Source organism: Strigops habroptila, chromosome 1 (genome assembly GCF_004027225.2).
Source record: "Strigops habroptila isolate Jane chromosome 1, bStrHab1.2.pri, whole genome shotgun sequence".
NCBI classification, from domain to species: domain Eukaryota; kingdom Metazoa; phylum Chordata; class Aves; order Psittaciformes; family Psittacidae; genus Strigops; species Strigops habroptila.
In genome coordinates, this window is record NC_044277.2 from 142,951,975 (window position 1) to 142,971,635 (window position 19,661).

Consider the following 19,661-nt stretch of genomic DNA (forward strand, 5'->3'; position numbering starts at 1 on the left):
TTAGCAACACCAATATACAATATAATTCTATTCACAAACTCAGCATACTCTAACAGCATCCACCTGGGTTCTTTTCTCTGTATTCCCCTTAGAAATCCTATTCTAAAACTAATTTCAATTTGCAGCCTGATTTCAATCCTGACTAGCGTACGCTCCTTTCCCTGGCACTGAGATTATCCTGTTAGGCCAGTTGCACATCGCTGACATTTATCCAGGGAGGTGTTCATGGAGGGAGATTCAGCATCCTCTTGGAGTTTGTTTCACTAGACAATGTCATTTCCTTCTTGATCAGTGCACCACGAGAGAGAAGTTATAGCAGGGATGCTGGGGTAGGAGAGCTCTGGAGCAAGAGGAGCAGGCGGCTTTGGTATACACCCAGGCAGAAGTGTGGAACAAGAGTTGGGACATATCTCTGCATCGACATGAGTGCCCTGGGAACATGCTACCTAGCTCTAGATGGGCTTGCAGGCTCTACATGGCACAGCAACACCACCAGGAGATAGCAGCCAGAGCCCCAGCTGAAGCACAGAGTGTGGAGGGAGATCAGACATCCACCCTTGCATGAGCACAGCTGCTTTCCCACTGGTGTGGGGAGAGGTGGAAAGCGAATGACTTCTTTGTTGTTTCAATAACCTGCTTATTTATTTTGCACCTAGGGAGGCACAAGCTTTTGTAGAGAAGTTTGAAGGAGCTCTAGGAAAAGGGAAGGGCAAAAAGTTGTACGCGTATAAGATGATGATGGCAAAGGTAAGTGCCGCAGTGATGTCAGGGAACAGCTTGGCTACCTGGTTATGTATTCAGCACTTTTTTTGGTAGAGTTTATTAACCTGTATTTGGAAACAGCAGGAAATCAAAGTAACTTCCTGCCTGCATTCAAAAAAACACTAGCCAGCTTCAAAGCTATGACTATTACAGAAACAACAGGGAGAATTTGCCTCCCATCTGAATCTCCTTGATATTTTCCCTGAAGCAAGGCAGAGCCTGTGGGAGCAGGGAAAACCACAGCTTTCTGTTTGCAATCTCCCAAACCTTCATCTTTGAGACAAGGTACCCTTAAAGGACAGAAAGGCCATGCCAAATGCTTGCACTGCCCCGTGGACTCCTGTAAAATTCCATCTTCCCCGGTAATGAGGAGATAACAGGGAGAATGATGACTGTGTTCTAAGACTGAAGATGGTAGCCAAGTTGCGTGTTGTCATGGAGATTATATTGAGAAGTGAAAAATGGAGCGAGGCCTGAGATGATGAAATCAATGAGAGTTTAGCTGCTGGTCTGATGAGAAAGGATGTGAGCTCAGTATATTATCAAATTAAATTGTATTTTAAACAGAGTTGGTTCTGCATCATAGCACTCACAGCACAACTGCAGCTTTCCAAAAGCCTGGGAAGGTTAAAGCTCAGATAATGAGTGCGAACACCTGGGGTTGGGGGACTTTTGGATTGAAGGTAGTTTCTGGAATAGCCCAAAAGATCAGAGCCAGACCAGAGCTTCTGGTTTGGACTTTACACCCTCTCCTAGCAGTGCTACACAGCCCTGCCATTAGAAAGGCCTGCAGATGAAGCAGCCTCCCTCTTCACACCTCTCTGCTCACTGCAGTGTTGTCTTGTTTCAGAAATGGGTGAAGTTTAAGAGAGACTTTGACAATTTCAAAACTCAGTGCATACCCTGGGAGATGAAGATAAAAGAAGTGGAGAGTAAGTGGAAGTTGCTTGCTGTGCAGTAGCTGTCTTTTGTAAGCCAGCTTCACTTCACCCAAACCATGCTCCAGCTTCCTCATCCCCATCTCTGGTGCCAAATGAGGAGCACATACCCTGGGCAGCTCTGGGCTTTGCTGTCTCTGTCAGTGGTGGGGGCTGTCAGGAGGGTCTTGGGCAACACACGGGGGAGACCTGAGGGTAAAGGGCTTGCTGAGGACAGTTTAACCCTCCTAAACTCCTAACCATGAAGTGTCTTCTGGTTTAAGGTCACTTTGGCTCCTCAGTCGCTTCCTACTTCATATTTCTGCGGTGGATGTACGGAGTGAATCTTGTCCTTTTTGGTTTAATATTTGGACTGGTTATAATTCCAGAGGTAAGTGCTTAATTCTCTTTTCAGTAATATCTTGCTTAACATGATGTTGTGGGTTAAGGACACATGAACATGAGATTGATAGTACAAACAGGTTTCTTACAGCAGGTAGTGCTTTATAAGGATGATTGTATAAGGATGATTATTTACAGAGAACTTGCAAGGCTGCTGCTGACGCAGAAGCAAATGTCAGATTGAATTCTGGAGACCTAAAAGGCTACCAAAGATCCTGCCTATTCAGCAGCTAAAACATGGGCTCAAACCCCTAATTTAAGGCCAGTTTTTGTTTTAACTAAAGTGAAAAATACAACCTAGGAATCCTAGATACAAACGCAGGTCCATAAGAGCCATAAGAAATGGCTGTGGACTAAAAATGACTAAGAAACCTCCTTCTGCACCCTCTGTGGGGCAAAGCCCCAGGGCAGCAGCTACAGCACAGCCCCACAGGAGGAGCTATCAAGGGAAGGAACAAACAATTTCTCAGCACTTTGCCAACTAACATTTGTTTGGGAAATATCCCTTTTCTGTACTTCTAATTTGGATGATTCGCAAGACAGAGTTTTATTTTTAGTTTTCCTATTTCTTGCTGTTCTTGGAGAAAGAAAAGCATCTCATCGCCAACTTCATATGATCACTTATTGAAGAATTTCTTAATGCAGCCATTACAGCTCTGGCTAAATTACTCAGTGCAGTCTTTAAAGGCTGTGCAATCCACAGGCAGTGGCATCTGTTCTGTTCAATGCAGATTTTTATGAAGCAGAAATGCAGCGCAGAGCCTCTCCCGAGGACCAGGCTTTTGTTCTCCTTAATGTGGTTGCTCATACTATCAAAACTGAAAGCTCTTCCTTCTCTCAGGATGAAGAGACGTAGCCATTAGCACTGAACAATACAAATGTATTTTTTAGGAACTATGCATACAGTAGAAGACTAAACAGCTTTTGTCTTTTAAGTATGCATACTGTTACTCATTGCCTCCTGAGCTGTTACGATATGGAAAGCCACTGGGCAATAAACATTTAATCACAAATAATTTGGAAATTAATTAGATAGCCCTAAAAAGTAAGTGCATAAAGCATAATAATAAAAAGTAAGTGCATAAAGCATATAGATTATATGCTAAGACCTTTCTAGGCTATGAATATTATTGAGATATTTTGGTACAGGCATTAGAGTCTGCTTGTAAATATATTCAACTCTCCATAGCCCTTGATGTTCTCACCTGGCCTTCCATAGCTTCTGGGCTTGCTGCTTTGCGTGGTGCCAGCAGAAGAGGCTGTGCAATGAAAACTGTTCTTTGCACCATTCTGTCATATGCTTTTTTCCCCAACCTAACTGCCCTTCACCTCACCTTGAGACCTGCAATATAAGATATACTGCAAGCTCAACCCACTGCTCTTGACTTCCCTCTAAGGAGGAGTCCTGCATAAATAGATAAAGCTAATCCCTTTATTGCATTACACCCATGAAGTTCAAGCAAAGAACTTCTTGCTAAGCTAAGGACGTTTAAACTGGAGCTGTTCATTGAGAGATATAGGTCCTTGGCAATATACTACCTGATGTTAGCAGAGAAAGGGAAATCCTCTGGTTATTTGGGTGAAATTAATTCTAAATATTTCAAACTGCTGTTCTGGAATTAAGAAATTAAAACCAACAAAAAGGAAAACTGACCAAAATTAAAATCAAAGGGTCTCGTTAACAAAAAATCCACAAAAACTGTACAATGTATCATACTATACATGCATCAATGTTATTAATGTTCACTAGGTCCTGATGGGAATGCCATACGGGAGCATGCCAAGGAAAACTGTACCCCGGGCTGAACAAGCAACGGCTATGGATTTTTCAGTTCTATGGGATTTTGAGGTAAGCACAGGAGCATTAATCATCTGAGATCAGTTGAATACCTCCTGAAACCCTTCAGAAGTTAGTTAGGGATGAATTTGAGCCCAGGTAAACCACCAATGCACCTATTTCTTCCAGAAGATGAAGACACCTTCTGCGACAAAAAGAATTTGTGTATCTCCTGAGTTTTCTGGCCTAAACAGTATCTGGATTTGAACCACTTCTGTGCCCAAATGTGCTAGCTTGTGTATGTCACGTGTGTGTAGACACACATGACATGAGAGACTCACAGAGACATGTATTTCTCAGGTTTGCAGGTACAAAGCAGATGGACTTTTACTCCAAAGGGGACATAGAATCAACCAGGTTGGAAAAGACCTTTAAGATCATCAAGTCCGACCATTCCCCCAGCCTGACTGGCTAACATCACCCAAAACGTGTCTGTCTGGGGTCAATGAGATGCAACAGGACAGAATAAAATCCACTAAGGCCAGTGGCGTTACACAGTTCCACGCAGAAGGAATTTAAAGCAGATTTAGGAAACCCATGTCCTTTTAACTACACAGTATTTTTATTCATGAAGCACAAGAAGCCAAAATTGCAGGTGACAATGTTAATTGCCCAGTGATGAACTTGGTGCAACTCACTTAAACCATGTTCACATAGTTGTCTTATAGAGACATAGAACTCAGGCAATAAAAGATCTTTTTTCAGAGGAAAGAACCACCCAATAAATATATTTCTGCTATATTTTAAATATACATAGATCTATAGAAATAGATATCATCATCTCATCTTCATCATGTAGAATTTTATTCATTTTGTATGCAGAACAGCCACTACGAACTTGCTCATAGCCTTAGGAAGGGGATCATTCCCCATGTCCCTGCCGTCCCTGCTCCCCTGAAATATTTATAAGAGCCTGAAGCTGGAACCAAAGTTTAGGACTTGCACCCAAAGGGAAAACCTAAGCTTCTAGCTGCCCACAAGTGCTTGGCTGCAGCCTCAAGTCACACACACCCCAGTCAGTGACCCTTTGCCTTTGAAGATTTAGGCCAAAGGGATTAAGTGTTTTTAGGGGATGGCCCAAAAGAGAAGAAGGTGTGTGCAGGGGTGAGGAGATTCTGCTGTGGCCAATACCTTGGGATCTGACTTTCAAAGCTGCTACTTCTGGAGATACTTATTAAACACTTGTTGGTGGTGGCCCACATATTACAGACCCAGTCCTGTTGTCATAAACCTCACCACAATTCCCTTAGCTAAAAAATACCCCTCAATTCTTTAACGTAAGAGATTATTTAAATGGATTTATTAATAAGGCTTCAAATACTGAACAGGGCCAGACCTTTGTTCACCACCCATTTTCTGCTGAGGATTTTTCTGGCTATTACTCTGCACCTTCACTCACTTGCCAGAATCCAAAATTAGAGGTGAATTGGTGACGTTCTGGATAACATAACACTGAAGGAAAAGCTCATTTGAACAGCACACTGTAAAAATAAGCAGCATTTAAACTCGTTTGTCAAAAACAAAGCCAAAACCATAAAAACCCCCAAACTAACAAAAAGCCCCTCCAAAACAAAGAAAAACCTGTGCTGGACTGCTGCTGAACTGCAGCCACTGATTTTGTCTGGGAGACCATAGACTATACACTTATCAATATGGAAATTTGCTCTTGGATGAGGCCCTACCAGCATGAAAGGCTGGCTACCACGACCTGCTAGTCTCCTGCTTGTGTCTTGGTACATACGTCTACATTCCGTCAAGGGTTTGACCCTCTGAGCCCCTCTGCCACACAGGTCCAGTACCCACTCCCTTGCTGCTTGACACCGGGGAGCAATCTGACAAGCTTGAGAAGCAATTTTCAGCTATGGGGCAATGATGTACACCCTCAGCAGCCAGAAGATGTCAAATGAAGCCCTTCACAGGCTTGCCCTTTGAAAATTAATAGCTGCTTATTCCAGTGCTCCAAAGAAGTGCAATGGGGAAACTTATTTCAGAGCAGGCATAAAATGAAGAGTCAATACTGTGATACTGAAAAATGCATTTCAGGACAAAGGAGCCAGGGAAACGTATGCTTTGGCAGCAAGGAGGTCACATCATGGATTTCTAAAGGAGCAGAAAGGAATAAATCTCAATTGGACACTAGACACCGTGTCTCACAAATGGAGTTTACAGAACATACTGGATGATGTGAGCAGAAAACCTCATTTTTCAGTCCCCACCATTTGATGAATCAAACAGACAAAGGTTTGCGATTACAACCTGAGAAACAAGCTTCACTGGCACCTTCCAAGGACATTATCTTTACACTTTAGGAGGATTTTTTCATTACACCTCCCCAGCACATTCCACATAACACACTATGAGCCACAGGCTTGCTGTATGTCCCCAGGTGACTCAGCAGCACTGGCTGCAGAGTTGTACCATACGTATGGCACTGCACTTTGTGCAGGGCAAACACACAGCTAATGTTGCACCCAGGGATACCAAAGCTTTATATTAGGTTAGGAATGAAAAACCGAGTGCTTTGGGGGAGCTTGGTCTAATTGATTGAATGAAGGTGGTCAAACACTGGAAGAGAGGCCCAGAAAGACTGTGGGATCTCCATCCTTGGAGCTTTTCAAGACTCAGCTGGACATGGCCCTGAGCCATAGAACTTCGTTTTGAAGTTGGCTTTGCTTTGAGCAGGAGGCTTGACTAGATGACCTCCAGAGGTCCCTCCCCATTTAAAGTATTCAGTGTCTCTAAAAAAGATCCATTACACAGCCTCTGACATAAGCTTCAAGTTATGTCTCAATTTTGGTCTCTCCAAAGGCTTGATCAGAGGGGAGCTTGCTCAACTTTCATGGCCAGGCTAATCTACACAATTTACGAGCTGAAAGACAACAGGTGAAAAACAGAGAAGCACAATATGCAATGATACACATCAACTTGGATGAGATATGACAGAAAAATAGGGAGAGATTGCTAATGCAGGTTAGGAATCTGCACACTCACTGAATGCCCAGCAGTTTGTACAGGAAAAAATAGATCTACTTGAGACAACACGGTGGATAACAGAGCTCATGTCTGAGCTTTGCTTTCCACATGAAAGCAGTGCTTTGATTTCAGTTTTTAGCTATATTTGCTCTGCAGGTGGGAGCCAGTAAAAGGAACTAAATCTGCAGGGTACCGAGCATCAGCTGCCTCTCGGCTGAAAGGAAAAGTTTCATATCATGGTGGGAAACCCCATTGCTACAGCATTTCTACAAGATCCGAGGGTCTGATACTGGCTTTGAGAAGCAGGTGGGCTACAGCCACAAAGAGCAATAAGGAGGTTTTTCTAGGAGGGATGAAACAGTGATGGATAAAACCTGCATTTTAGTTTGGAGCCAGGGTCCTTTGATGTGCTCTCCCTCTTCCCCTCTCTCTTAAGATGATAAGCTCTTAGGAGGATGGCTCTCAAAGGGGACAGGGCAGAAAACAGTCAAGAATGAGACACTAAAAACTTTTCCAGGTTGATTTTCCTTGTTTAAATCTTTGGTTTTCACCAGAAACCCCTTTCCTGAAGAAGGAAAGCTGCACAGCTTACACGAATGTTGGCTTTTGCTTTTCCTCCAGGGCTATATCAAATACTCAGCGCTCTTTTACGGCTACTACAACAACCAGAGGACAATTGGCTGGTTAAAATACAGGCTCCCGATGGCATATTTCATGGTTGGAGTCAGTGTATTTGGCTACAGCCTGATGGTTGTTATAAGATCGTAAGTACAGCTGGGATTGCCCTCTCTGCACCCAGATGTGTCTCACAGCTGGATTCCCCTCCATGGGTACAGCTTATGGCTTGGTGCAGCCTTTGGGGATGGCTGGGGGAGTGTGGGGCAAAGGGGGCTGTGTGCCTGCTGTCTTCATGCACTTGGCCTCAGCATCCATCACCCCTGGCTCTGGTGGGCTAGGTGGACCTGGGCAGCCCCCGCCTCAGCCATGTGCTATGTGCATTACTGTGAACCCTCCCACCTCCTTCCCCATCCCTCTTCTTCCTCCTCCTCCTCCCTAGATGGCTTTAACCCTTTCTCCAACATCACTACAGGGCCATCAAACAGGTGGATGTTATACATGTACATGGATTTTTTCCATTTTTGTACATGAAGGAGGATTTTACTTACAGTAAATTTCAAAGGCTCCTTTCCCCATCCTTTCAATGCAAAAAAAAACCTCCCAAAACCATTCCTGAAAGCCAATGCGAGTCACACAGATGGTGCGAGGGGTACAGAAAAGAGCCAAATGCTACCAGACTGCTTTTGATGCGTCTCCCAAGTAATCAGTGGAGTTTTAAATCAGGCCCCAACCTCCACAGTCCTGGTGCACTGTTCCTGAGCACCAGTGATGCCCCTGCAACATCCGCAGGGCACTAAGGACACAGCCAAGGCACTGCTTGATGCTGAGATGTGCTCTGCAAAGCCAAAAATACTGCCCTGGAAGGCACACACATACAAAGGTTTTCCTTCCTTTGTAAGGAAGAATAAGCCCATGGATTTCTATCGCTGCTGAAAGTGGCCCTATTGCTGTGCAGCAGAAAGAGCCTCTTGAGCCTTTGGCTGGAGCGGGACATGGGGATTTGCTGTACGTTTGCCATGGAACTGCATCATCTGCTGTCTCACATTCCTTGAGGGACTGGTGCTAGGAACTCTAGGGAGAGTTACAGAAGGATTTCAGGGATCAAATAATAGAGAGGAAACGGCAGAAGCCACATCTGCCCTTGTGCTGATTAACAGGAATAATCCTTTTTCTCTCCCTGGATGACTTACTCCACTGGTTCCAGCATTGTGCACCTACTGAAGTCTACTAAAACTTTGTGTTGCAGTGGGTGGATTGGACAGCACCAATGTGTAAGTTTAACTATCCAAAGGTAGCCATAATCCTATACTGTAGCCTAGGACCCAGAAGCACTGTAAATAGACTTTCTTCACGCTGGTGGAAGCATTCTTCAACCTCTTTAATCACTTATGCTAGGGTTTTTTTACGTTACTGTTTTTAACACAAGACCTGCATAGCCCTGAATACTCTGTTTCACTGCTCAGTCCTCCTTAAACCTAAAGTCCAACAGCACAGGCAGTTGCACCCAGACCCCAAGAATGGTCACCCCACTCCTTCCTTATCCATCAGCAATCTAAAGCCACCATCACTGCTTTGCAAAGCTGAAGGACGTGTTGGCTCTGTGAAACGCTGTCTGACCATGTCCTTACACAGGATGGCACGCAACGCCAATGAAAGTACAGCAGATGGGGACGATGACAACTTCATTTTCAGCTGGAAAATGTTCACCAGCTGGGACTACCTCATTGGCAACCCAGAGACAGCGGACAACAAGTTTGCATCCATCACCACCAGCTTCAAGGTAACCCTAAGTGGCATTTCTCTGTCTGCTTCTGGAGATGCTCCCAGCACCCACCATGGCAGAGGTTTAAGGGGAAATCTGGGTACCTGTGCAGCATCTCTCCATGCAAAGAGGATGCTGAACCACAGCAGTTCCAGCTCCTGTGCCCTGGGTCACCCTAACCCCCTGTATAGGATTGGACAAAATTAGTTTCACTTCAGAGTGCAATTCCCCCACCACATTCCCCTGGGATATGGCAGGCTGTCTGCCACTTGATGTCTTGCAGTCAGAGATGCCTGTATGAAGCTTCATTTGAATCTAACATAAATTACCAAGTTCAATCTAGCCAGAATAGCATGGGTTTGCATCTCAAAGCATAGAAAACCACCCGATGTTGCCTTAGGCTTGGTGCTGTGAGGTACTCACTCCAATTCTATGAGCACCCCTGTTTTTATAGGAGTCTATCGTGGACGAGCAAGAAAGCAACAAGGATGAGAACATCCACCTGAGGAGGTTCCTGCGGGTTTTGGCCAATGTCCTCATCATATGCTGCTTGTGTGGAAGCGGTTACCTCATTTATTTCGTGGTGAAACGCTCCCAGACGTTTTCTAAAATGCAAAATGTTGGGTGGTATGAAAGAAATGAGGTAAGGGAGCTGTGTTTCTGGTTTCCTGCTGTGGTAGTTCTTCTTGGACACCCACATAATCATTGTCACAGCTTGAGGACAGCATCCAAGGCAGAGGGATTCCCCACCGAGGCTCAGAAGGCCCCTTTTGTACCTTTGTACTTGTTCTAGCTGGGAAGAACATTGGTCTCACTGGTTGTTTCCAGTGAGAACAGCTCCTGCAGAGAGGGGAAAATACCCTTAATATAAATCACAGTAAAAGTCAATGGGTCTTCAGCACTTACAACTCTGACCATCTTCTAAAGAATCTAACTCAAGTTACATATTACTGCTTACAAACTCTGCTGTACTAGAAAGTCCTCTGGATGTTAGAGATGTCCATGATCAGACATAAAGCTAAACTCAGATCTTTATCATCCATCTGGAATCGTGAGAATAAGATTTTTAGAAGTTTCAACTTATGGAAAGGTTTCATTTCAACGTATACAACATTAGCATGTATTTATATATCAAAGGCAAATTAAATTCAAAGCCATGCATTTTCATAATTCCCTCAGAAAAGATTAGCAAGACAGAACTTCCTCACAAAATGCTTTGATGTGTTTGTGCTTCATTCCTGGCAGTGTTCAAGGCCAGGCTGGACAGAGCCTTGGGTGACATAGTCTAGTGGAAGGTGTCCCTGCCCATGGCAGGGAGTTGGAACTGGATGATCTTAAGGTCCTTTCCAACCCAAACCAGTCTGGGATTCTGTGATTTCAGTGAACTTTTCCCAAATTAAAGAGACTTCCCTGGTGATAACTTGAGATCAGAATATACACATTTCTGGGTACTTTTCTGCTCCTGGAAAGAAAAGCACAAAAAAAAGAGACCTGTGAGTCTGAGCCTGCCAGCAGCTGAACAGATACAGTCCTTTGCAGGCCAACAGGCACTTTGAGGCTGTAAAAACCCCATAGAGCCTGCAAGTCATGCCTGAGCTAACACTGACTTGCTAATGACCTCATTGACCACAGTATAACTTAGCATCTTGCACCATATAGAGGAACAATATACCACTATCACTGCAAAACCGAGTCCTTGATGTGCTTCCATTCCAATCCATAATTGCCTATTGCAAAAGCAAAGGTGCTGAATGTGAAAAATAAACATTAGCATCAACTAATTCTCTTTTTGCACGCAAGCCAAGCCTTGCGCTTCCTCTGGAGCTAAACTAAGAACCTCGGAGCTGATGCAAGCAGTACTACTAGGGACCTGAGGAACCTAAATATTCATGAGCTCATCCCTTTGAGACAACAGCAAAAGTGCTCCTGCAAGAGCAAGCCACGCAACTCAGCCCTGAAGTCTGACACCCCCTGTTCTGCTCAAAGTAAGTTAGCAGCTGCTGTTACTATTCGTGGTAATCTCGTTTTCCTCATGCCGCAGGTTGAAATCGTGATGTCCTTGCTGGGCATGTTTTGCCCTCCGCTGTTTGAAACCATCGCTGCACTAGAAAACTACCATCCCCGCATCGGGCTGAAGTGGCAGCTGGGGCGCATCTTCGCGCTCTTCCTTGGGAACCTCTACACATTCCTGTTGGCCTTGATGGATGATGTCAATGAAAAAGTAAGACATTCACTACCGTTTTCCAGAGGCGGGGGTGAGCGCAGCCCATCCCTGCAGCCAGCAGGCATAACCACCCCCTTTGCAGCAGGCGCTTCCCCCATCCCCAGTCCTCTCCAGCATCGGCTGCAGTGCCCAGGGAGACTCACCAAACAGAGGGGTGTCCAGAGCACCACAGAATCATAGAATCATCAAGTCTCCAGCTTCTCTTTACAGCCCTGACAACAGAGTGTTTATTGCCTTCTATAATCATGGTGTGTGAGAGTAATTTGAGGTTTTTTCTCCATCTGACACCGTTTGCGATTTCTATTAACGCAGAACCCGAGGATATAGTTCATAATCCTCTTCTCCTGCCCTCCTCTCTTCAACTTTATCCTGGTAGCGTGTTGCAGGCAGATAACTGGAGGAAAGGATAAATGTCTAACTGATCCATAAAAAAAATAACTCTGTTTAAGCTGAGAAGAATTGGAGGAATGAGGGAATGAGAGTGGGTTTTGCCTTGAAAAATTATGAAGAAAGTGAGGAAGAAGGACTGGGTGGAGGCTCCATCTGCACACAGTAGTCTTGAAGGAGGTCTGGCTCCTCCATGTGCAGGAAACAGGCTGCTAGCTTCGCAGAACTCATGGTTCCCCAATCTGCTTTAGGTCTGGAAAAGCTGCTGCTCCTCCCTGCTTCTGACAAAAGGGAAGGGGTTTCTGTGCTATTGCCAGCACTGCAACTCTGTCGTAAGCAGATGCTTATATGACAAGCGGTAACTGGTAGGGACGAGGAGGAAACCCAATGCCTTGGGTTTCTCCAAACACATCCTCTGGGACCCCTCTTTCCTGATAGTTTCGGCTGGGGGGTTCTCTGTTGCAGCTGGCTGAAGAGGACGTGGTGAAGAACATCACACACTGGACGCTGCTTGGCCACTTTAACTCGTCCATGGGGAATGGCAGCAGTGCCACCCCACCTCCCCTTGATCCTGCAGATGTGCCCAGGGGACCCTGCTGGGAGACAACAGTCGGCATTGTAAGAAACCTGTGATGTAGTTTGTCTCTGGGCTGGTTTGGGGTGGGGGGTTGTTAATGTTTTAACATATCACCATCCCTGGAAGTATTCACATACTGTGTAGACGAGGCTTTCAGTGACATGGGTTAGTGATGTCTTTGGCAGTGCTGGAGTAAAGGTTGAAATTGATGATCTTAAAGGTCTTTTCCAACCTGTCTGATTCCGTGATTCTCTGATTTCCAGGCTTGAAGTTTTCCTTGCAAATGACATCTCCTTTCCTGACTCTCATATAGTAGCACCAAGGCAGTGTAAGTCCTTGGCCACAGTTCTCAAGCCATGGTGGTGAGATCCCCATTTGGAAGCGCCCAGAGCACACACAGCTCTGCGGCACATGCTGTGAGGAGCACAAAAGGCCAGGTAGCCTGCAGCCATGCGGGCACTGGGTTTTCGTTCAGATCCTCACTGTGTTTCTGAAGCAAACGTGTTTTCTCCACTTATTGCTGCACTTCATGATGCAGAACAGCTTTGGAGCATGAGTAAAATCCAACCGGAAGACATGCCTCAAGGGAACTCCTGACACATCCCAAGGCCATGGGATGAGAGCAGAATTACACAGAAATAACCCCTGAAATGCATGCAGGGTGGCCTCCAGGTCCTCGGAATTTCACCCCACAAACCCACCCTGCAACTTTCATCTTGCATCAAGAAGTACTGCAGCCAGACTATGCACAACTCAGAAAGTAAAAGCTGAGTTAGATTCCTAGGGCTTACCAAGCTGCGAGGCTGTGCATTACTACGTACACCCAATGGATCTTCACGAGCTAAGTGCTTTTCAGTCAAGTGGGGGAAGACCAGCCACCATTGCCCCTTAGGAGCAGCTGATCCCCAGTGCAGCTGAGCTACCATACTCCAGATCCTTAGCTTATCCCCTCAGGCTTTTGAACCTTTTCTTGTAAGTGTTTTTCCCTTTGAATCCTTGGGACATCAGCTATCTTCATCCTACAAGTCTTACCTCTGCCTGCAATTTTACCCTTCTTATCTTGCACATTTCTCTTCTCTACACTTCCCCACAGCTCTTGTTTACAACTGAGCAAATCCACGTTAGGTTATGGAGCTGAGCCACAGCAGAGCCATGCACAATCAACATTACCCTCAGTGTAGGTATGTTTTACACCAGCATTACTGCAGCATTAACATTCTACTCCCAGTTTATGTGCTGCCACAATGCATAGTGCATTCAATAATACTAACAGCAACTCTCAGGGCTAATGGCTGTGATGGAGCTCACGGTTCCCAAGAACAGAAGTAAAGCTTAGGCACAGCTGAGTGTTTGAAACCAGGCAAGGAGTTTGCTCCTGGCATGCTTTTCTGAAGGTTGCTCTCATATAAAGACAAATGGCTTAATAGAAAACACAGTCCCAAACACTGCTGAAAGTATGGGAGCTAAATGTTTTTTCCTTGATTTAAATTGCAGGAGTTTGTAAGGCTCACTGTGTCCGACATCCTGGTGACCTACATAACCATCCTGGTGGGAGACTTCATCCGAGCTTGCTTTGTCAGATTTGTGAACTACTGTTGGTGCTGGGACCTAGAGGCTGGATTTGTAAGTCTGTGCCTTATAGCTTTGAAGATAGAAGTCATTTAGGACCATTTGGTCAAATGCTACAAACAGATTGGTTTTAAATGCTTCCAGTGGTCCTCCAGTCTTGTCTGACAATTCAATTGATGTAGGTAGCCTCTGCATCACTACCTTGGATCAACCAGTTCCATCCCAGAAAGAACCCTGCAGAAATGCAGTTCTCTCCCCTGCTTCAGGCCTTTAAAACACTGAGTTTAAAAAAAGTTAACCTGATGTTCATTCAGTTTTTATAACCCCAAATCTTTGGGCCGTTCTAGATCTCTTCTCAAAGTCCCAGACCTTCCTGTCTGCAATGGAGCAAGGAGCATTTCCTTCCCCTCTCATGTATGCATAACACACAACAGTGCTGGACTCTTCGGTATTCATAAAGACTACATTACCAAAGCAGACAGAAATGGAGCTGCACAAATACAGAAGAAAATAATGAGGGGGAATGGAGGAAATCCATTCTTTCCCATAAGAAGTGACAAAACCAAATGGATTCAGACAGACATGCAAATACCTTGCAAGATAACAGATATAGCAGCGCACCAGCTGCCCAAGTAGTCATACTGGGAGGGTTTCCAGGAGGGGTCTGGGGAAGAGCAAAGAGGAGGGCTTTGCAGGTATCTATAGGGGCCTGGTCAAGCAAGGACAGTTGAGGCACAACCGGCATTTTGCTGCTTGTGGAGCTCTTTGTATTTCTTCTGGGGAAAGCAGAGGATGTTTCCCAAGGGGGCTGAGAGATTTCAGAGCTTGGAGGACTTTCCTGGCAGCCAAGAAGCATGAAATTGCTCCCACTGTGTGTGCTCACAGATCAAAATCTTGCTGAAGCTTCTGGTTTCCTCCTCCTGGCCATGTGCTCCTCTCACTTTGTTAGCTGCCTTTGAGTATTTCTTTTTTAAGATGTTTCCTGTAAACAACCTTTAGAAATACCACATGGGGTTTTCTTCATTTTTAAGATCTCCATTGTACAAATAGCTGGAAGTCTCTTCTATCCTGCAGGCATGCCTTGTTGTATAAAAAGACCCCACACATTCCCTGGACATCCATCCTCCACTTCTCAATGCAATTTAAAAGACCTGCTTTAGAGGTTATTCCATGCTTCCTTCTTTCCTTTCCCTGGCATTTGGCATCAGCCCAGGCAGGTTGCAAGGTGATTTTGCACTGAGAAACAAACCGCAATCAGCATCTGTTGGATGCCGGAGGGGGACTCTTCACCAGGGACTGTAGCGATAGGACAAGGGATGATGGGTTCAAACTGAAACAGGGGAAGTTCAGGTTAGATCTAAGGCAGAAGTTCTTCCCTGTGAGGGTGCTGAGGCGCTGGCACAGGGTGCCCAGAGAAGCTGTGGCTGCCCCATCCCTGGCAGTGTTCAAGGCCAGGTTGGACACAGGGGCTTGGAGCAACCTGCTCTAGTGGAAGGTGCCCCTGTCCATGGCAGAGGGTTGGAACTAGATGATCTTAAGCTTCTTTCCAACCCAAACCATCCTATGATTCTGTGATTTGAAGCAGAAATGGACTGTAATCAAAGGAACAAAGAAACCAATATTCGCACCCATGCCTTCCCAAAGCTGTGAGCGGTCAGCTGAGCAAGACTGACCAGGCTCCTTTCCAGTTTTCATCATAAAAGACAAGCACCTTAAACCTCAACTTGATGAACTGCTGACAGTATTATGTACCTGCAAATTGTGTGAAAACCAGACATCCTGCACAGGAAATTTCAAACATATTTCCATTACTTTTTAGAACCATGTATGTATATATTTATGAAACAGTAGCTTCATCATAGGCAAATCTAGCAGAACACTGATGTATGAGACAAATGCTGCCCATAGGTTAGACCAGCCTGTTCTGGACTTAGCACCATTAGCCCTCACGTTAGATAGGCTGCTCCATATAAAGCAGTATTTTAACTACTTGCTATCACAGAGCAAAATGCCATCCAGTACCCATCAGGTCATGTATTCCCTCAGATGTGTCTCCCTCTGCCCTCTGTTTGTGTTCTGCAGCAGCCTGCTGCTGCAAGACCTGGGGACATGGATGTATCTGGCGTAGCATTTCCCTCCAGCTCTTCATTATCACCATTTAAACATTCAACAGGGTGGAACTGTAGTTTTGTAGCCAGATACAGCAGCTGGAGTGTTAAAACCTAGTCCCTTGCCATGGTTCCTTTGCTCACAGCTGGTTTTATATTAGCAGGGAGAAATGAACACAGAGTAATTCTAAGCACCTCCATATATCCTTGCAATTTTCAGCAAGCCAAGAGAGAAGCAGCAGCCCAGAGCACGATAGCTCCAACTTTGCTTTCACTGCTCTGCTGCTGGTCACTCAAGCATTATGCACTCAGCAGGAGCCCTCCCAGAAATCCCTTCACACCAGTTTTAAACAAGCATCCTTTAACCCAGCAGCAAACAATAGCAGGTACCTCTATCAACAGCCCCCTCCTTTCTTTCCCCATACAGCCATCCTATGCAGAGTTTGACATAAGCGGCAATGTTTTGGGTTTGGTCTTCAACCAGGGAATGATTTGGTAAGATATTTCCTTTTTTTCCTCCTCTTTGTTTGTGTTTTGCACCATTTAGAAAACCTGCCAATGGAGTTAGAAAGCTTCCAAGCCAGCTAGAATAACCTTTGGGGTTTGGTTTCTCTGTTTGGCTTCCTGTGCTTGACTATAAATTTAGAAACCTAAAAATGCTGGCTTGCTCATCTAAGAGGAGAGGCAGTGGCATTACTGAGGCAGAGATCAGTAGTACAAACCCTGCCCCACTCTGACTTTCATAAGGTCATATTTTTCCAGTAGTAATAATTTATTAAGATAGCCCATGTGCTAGGGAAAGAGATCAGAAAGGGTTTTGGAGGCACTGCAAGCTTCCACATCAATGCAAGGGTGGGCACAAAGGGGCACATCCCAAAACTGCCCCAAGCGAGGGCAAACAGTAGCTGTTCTGCCCTGCTGTAGCAGCACCGGAGGCAATAGGCAACAGCACAAAGCACCCTCACCTCTGGGAGCAAAGTTTCTTTTGCCGTGGATTACTTCTGCCTGGTCCCCTACTACAGCATCTCTGCAGATTTAAGGGATGTCTCCATACTGGTGACATTCACCTGGCATTGCCCAAGCTATCTCCAAGATATTTTTTTGTCACAAACTGACAAAATCTTTCATTGCAACCACTGAGGGATCCGAGATCTCACTGGTCCTCAATGCCTGATTACCTTACCCTAACACGGATGCAAGCAGCTTCTCCTCTGGGAGCACATGAGTAACACAAGCCAGCATAGTCAGACTTCATTTGTGGGCAAACTTCACAGCATGAACACTTGTTTTCCTCCTTCTGAGAGTAAAACACCTTCCAGTCTGTCAAAACCCAATACTTTTCCTTTCCTTTCCTTTTCAGGATGGGATCCTTTTACGCACCAGGGCTCGTGGGTATAAACGTGCTGCGCTTATTAACCTCCATGTATTTTCAGTGCTGGGCTGTTATGAGTAGCAATGTCCCTCATGAACGAGTCTTCAAAGCATCCAAATCTAACAATTTTTACATGGGACTTTTGCTGCTGATCCTGTTCCTCAGCCTCCTGCCCGTGGCTTACACCATCATGTCCCTGCCTCCCTCCTTTGACTGCGGACCATTCAGGTACTAGCGATACACCAAAAAGGCCATTTTTGTGCTGTGGTACGTGGGATTATGTTCATGAAGTTAGTGAAATGCCTCCATTCTCCATCTGGTTAAATCCTTATCAATGGGCTGTGCCCCACTGTCTGGTGCAAACAGACATCTGAGAGCACTGAACTGGCTCTGAGCTCCTGGCTGCTGTTCGGCACTGGGATCTGCAAGCTCCTCTGTTACATGATTCCTGGTGTTTTCCTGACACACACCAATGAAAGCACCAGGAGACAGCAGGGGTGGGACATTAAGGCTGCAGCCCCCAGCACAAAAAAGCAACAGGAACAACCCTAAGGTTCTCTGGAACATTGTGGGAGCAAAACGGGTCTAAAACCTCTGTCTAAGACCTCTCATAGGGCCAAGAGCTCCCACAGCATGAGATGTATTTTACATGTTGAATTGTGTCAAATTCAATAAATGTAAAACAAAAATTCTATAATAAATGAGAATGAAATACAATAGAATATATAATTAGTAAAAATAGACAGAAATGGATAGGTCTGGGCCCAAAGAGCTGTATCTTTAGGGGAAAAAGGGAAAAATTACTATTTTGAGTTTTAATTAGGACAGAATCAGCACTTCATGGAGCATTCAATGGACCGGATTAACATGCCAATAAAGCCTAATTTGATTGAGTAATGCCATTTCCTGGGCTTGCTGAGCCTGACTCAGCAAGGAGCAAGCTTGGAACAAATTGTTCCTGTAGATACGCTGCTTTAGGTTATCCACTTGCTAATGGGGAATGACAACAGGAAGCTACAAGGCTCAGAGAAGGCAAGAGACCAGAATTCCATCAGTTCCAGAACAAGGACAGGTGTCAATGAGCAACGTGGAAAGCTCTGACAAGGAACTTGCTGCACACCTGCTACTGTTTGGAGATGACTAATCTGGAACGTGAAACAGCTATTTCAATTCCCCATCAACCCTTCAAAAGCCACTCAGCCCGATTCAGGCCCTTGGCACACCGCTCAGCTTGACTGAGAGCTCAGCTCTCCTGAGCTGCAGGCACTTGATGAAGTTGGGATAGCATTTAGCTATTGACTCCCACCATCAGGACAGAGTCCAGCACCTTCCTTAGCAGAATCCTGCAAGATCCCAGGAGGCATAAGCCTAAATATGAGGAATAGCACTTGTAGGGGTGAATGCACAACCCAAGAGATGCTGGGGAAAGAAGAAGGTCGATTACACAATCCAGCCTTTTCCAGATTTGTTCTCCTTTCATACATAATACTCTCATCTGTTTTATCAATCTGGTTTGAAATGACTCTTTCACTGAGTTTCCTATTAAGCAATAATCACAGCTTGCTATTTTTGTCATTACTGAGCAGCTCTTCAAGTTGGCTCATCATTTCAGAAAGCTGGAATTTGCATATGGAAAGTCATCTCTATGAAAAGGCCATATTTAACAAGATATTGAATAGAAATATATGATATATCTGCAATCTGTAGATTTTTATGCATTTCAGAGGGATAAATAGAACTCATAAAGAAGCCACATGTGGAAATAAATGTAGCCACTCCAAGAGGAAGTTGGCCTAGTAAAGATTATTCTCATGATCAATGGGGGTCAAGGAGGAATTGACGGACCAATAGATAATTTCAAATGAAGGCATTTAAAAATCCTTGGTTCCCAACAACCAGCTGATGCTCTGAAAGACAGAGGAAGCATGCTAGTTAGCATTGTTAGACTAAGAGCTATTTTGTCCCTCCAGGACATACCTACACTCCCTAACTGGCTGTTTGTCTTTCCAGTGGAAAGAAAAGGATGTATGAAGTCATTCAAGAGACCATCGAGCTTGATTTCCCACTTTTTGTTGCCAAGATCTTCAGCTATGTGGCAAATCCAGGACTGATCATACCTGCAATTCTGCTCATGGTGTAAGTTTTCCTTGCAA

At 45.0% G+C, this 19,661-nt stretch overlaps 1 protein-coding gene across 1 annotated transcript in view; it reads left to right on the forward strand.

Annotated features, from left to right (window-relative positions):
• TMC2 (transmembrane channel like 2) overlaps positions 1-19,661 on the forward strand; it is a 69,619-nt gene that overhangs the window by 41,004 nt on the left and 8,954 nt on the right. Inside the window, exons 6-18 of the mRNA XM_030485735.1 lie at positions 657-747; positions 1,613-1,694; positions 1,964-2,070; positions 3,832-3,930; positions 7,513-7,655; positions 9,142-9,289; positions 9,726-9,914; positions 11,313-11,492; positions 12,348-12,500; positions 13,954-14,082; positions 16,564-16,631; positions 17,497-17,736; positions 19,519-19,644. Of these exons, the coding sequence (XP_030341595.1) occupies positions 657-747; positions 1,613-1,694; positions 1,964-2,070; positions 3,832-3,930; positions 7,513-7,655; positions 9,142-9,289; positions 9,726-9,914; positions 11,313-11,492; positions 12,348-12,500; positions 13,954-14,082; positions 16,564-16,631; positions 17,497-17,736; positions 19,519-19,644 (1,755 nt within the window). The remainder of the gene's footprint in view (positions 1-656; positions 748-1,612; positions 1,695-1,963; positions 2,071-3,831; positions 3,931-7,512; positions 7,656-9,141; positions 9,290-9,725; positions 9,915-11,312; positions 11,493-12,347; positions 12,501-13,953; positions 14,083-16,563; positions 16,632-17,496; positions 17,737-19,518; positions 19,645-19,661) is intronic.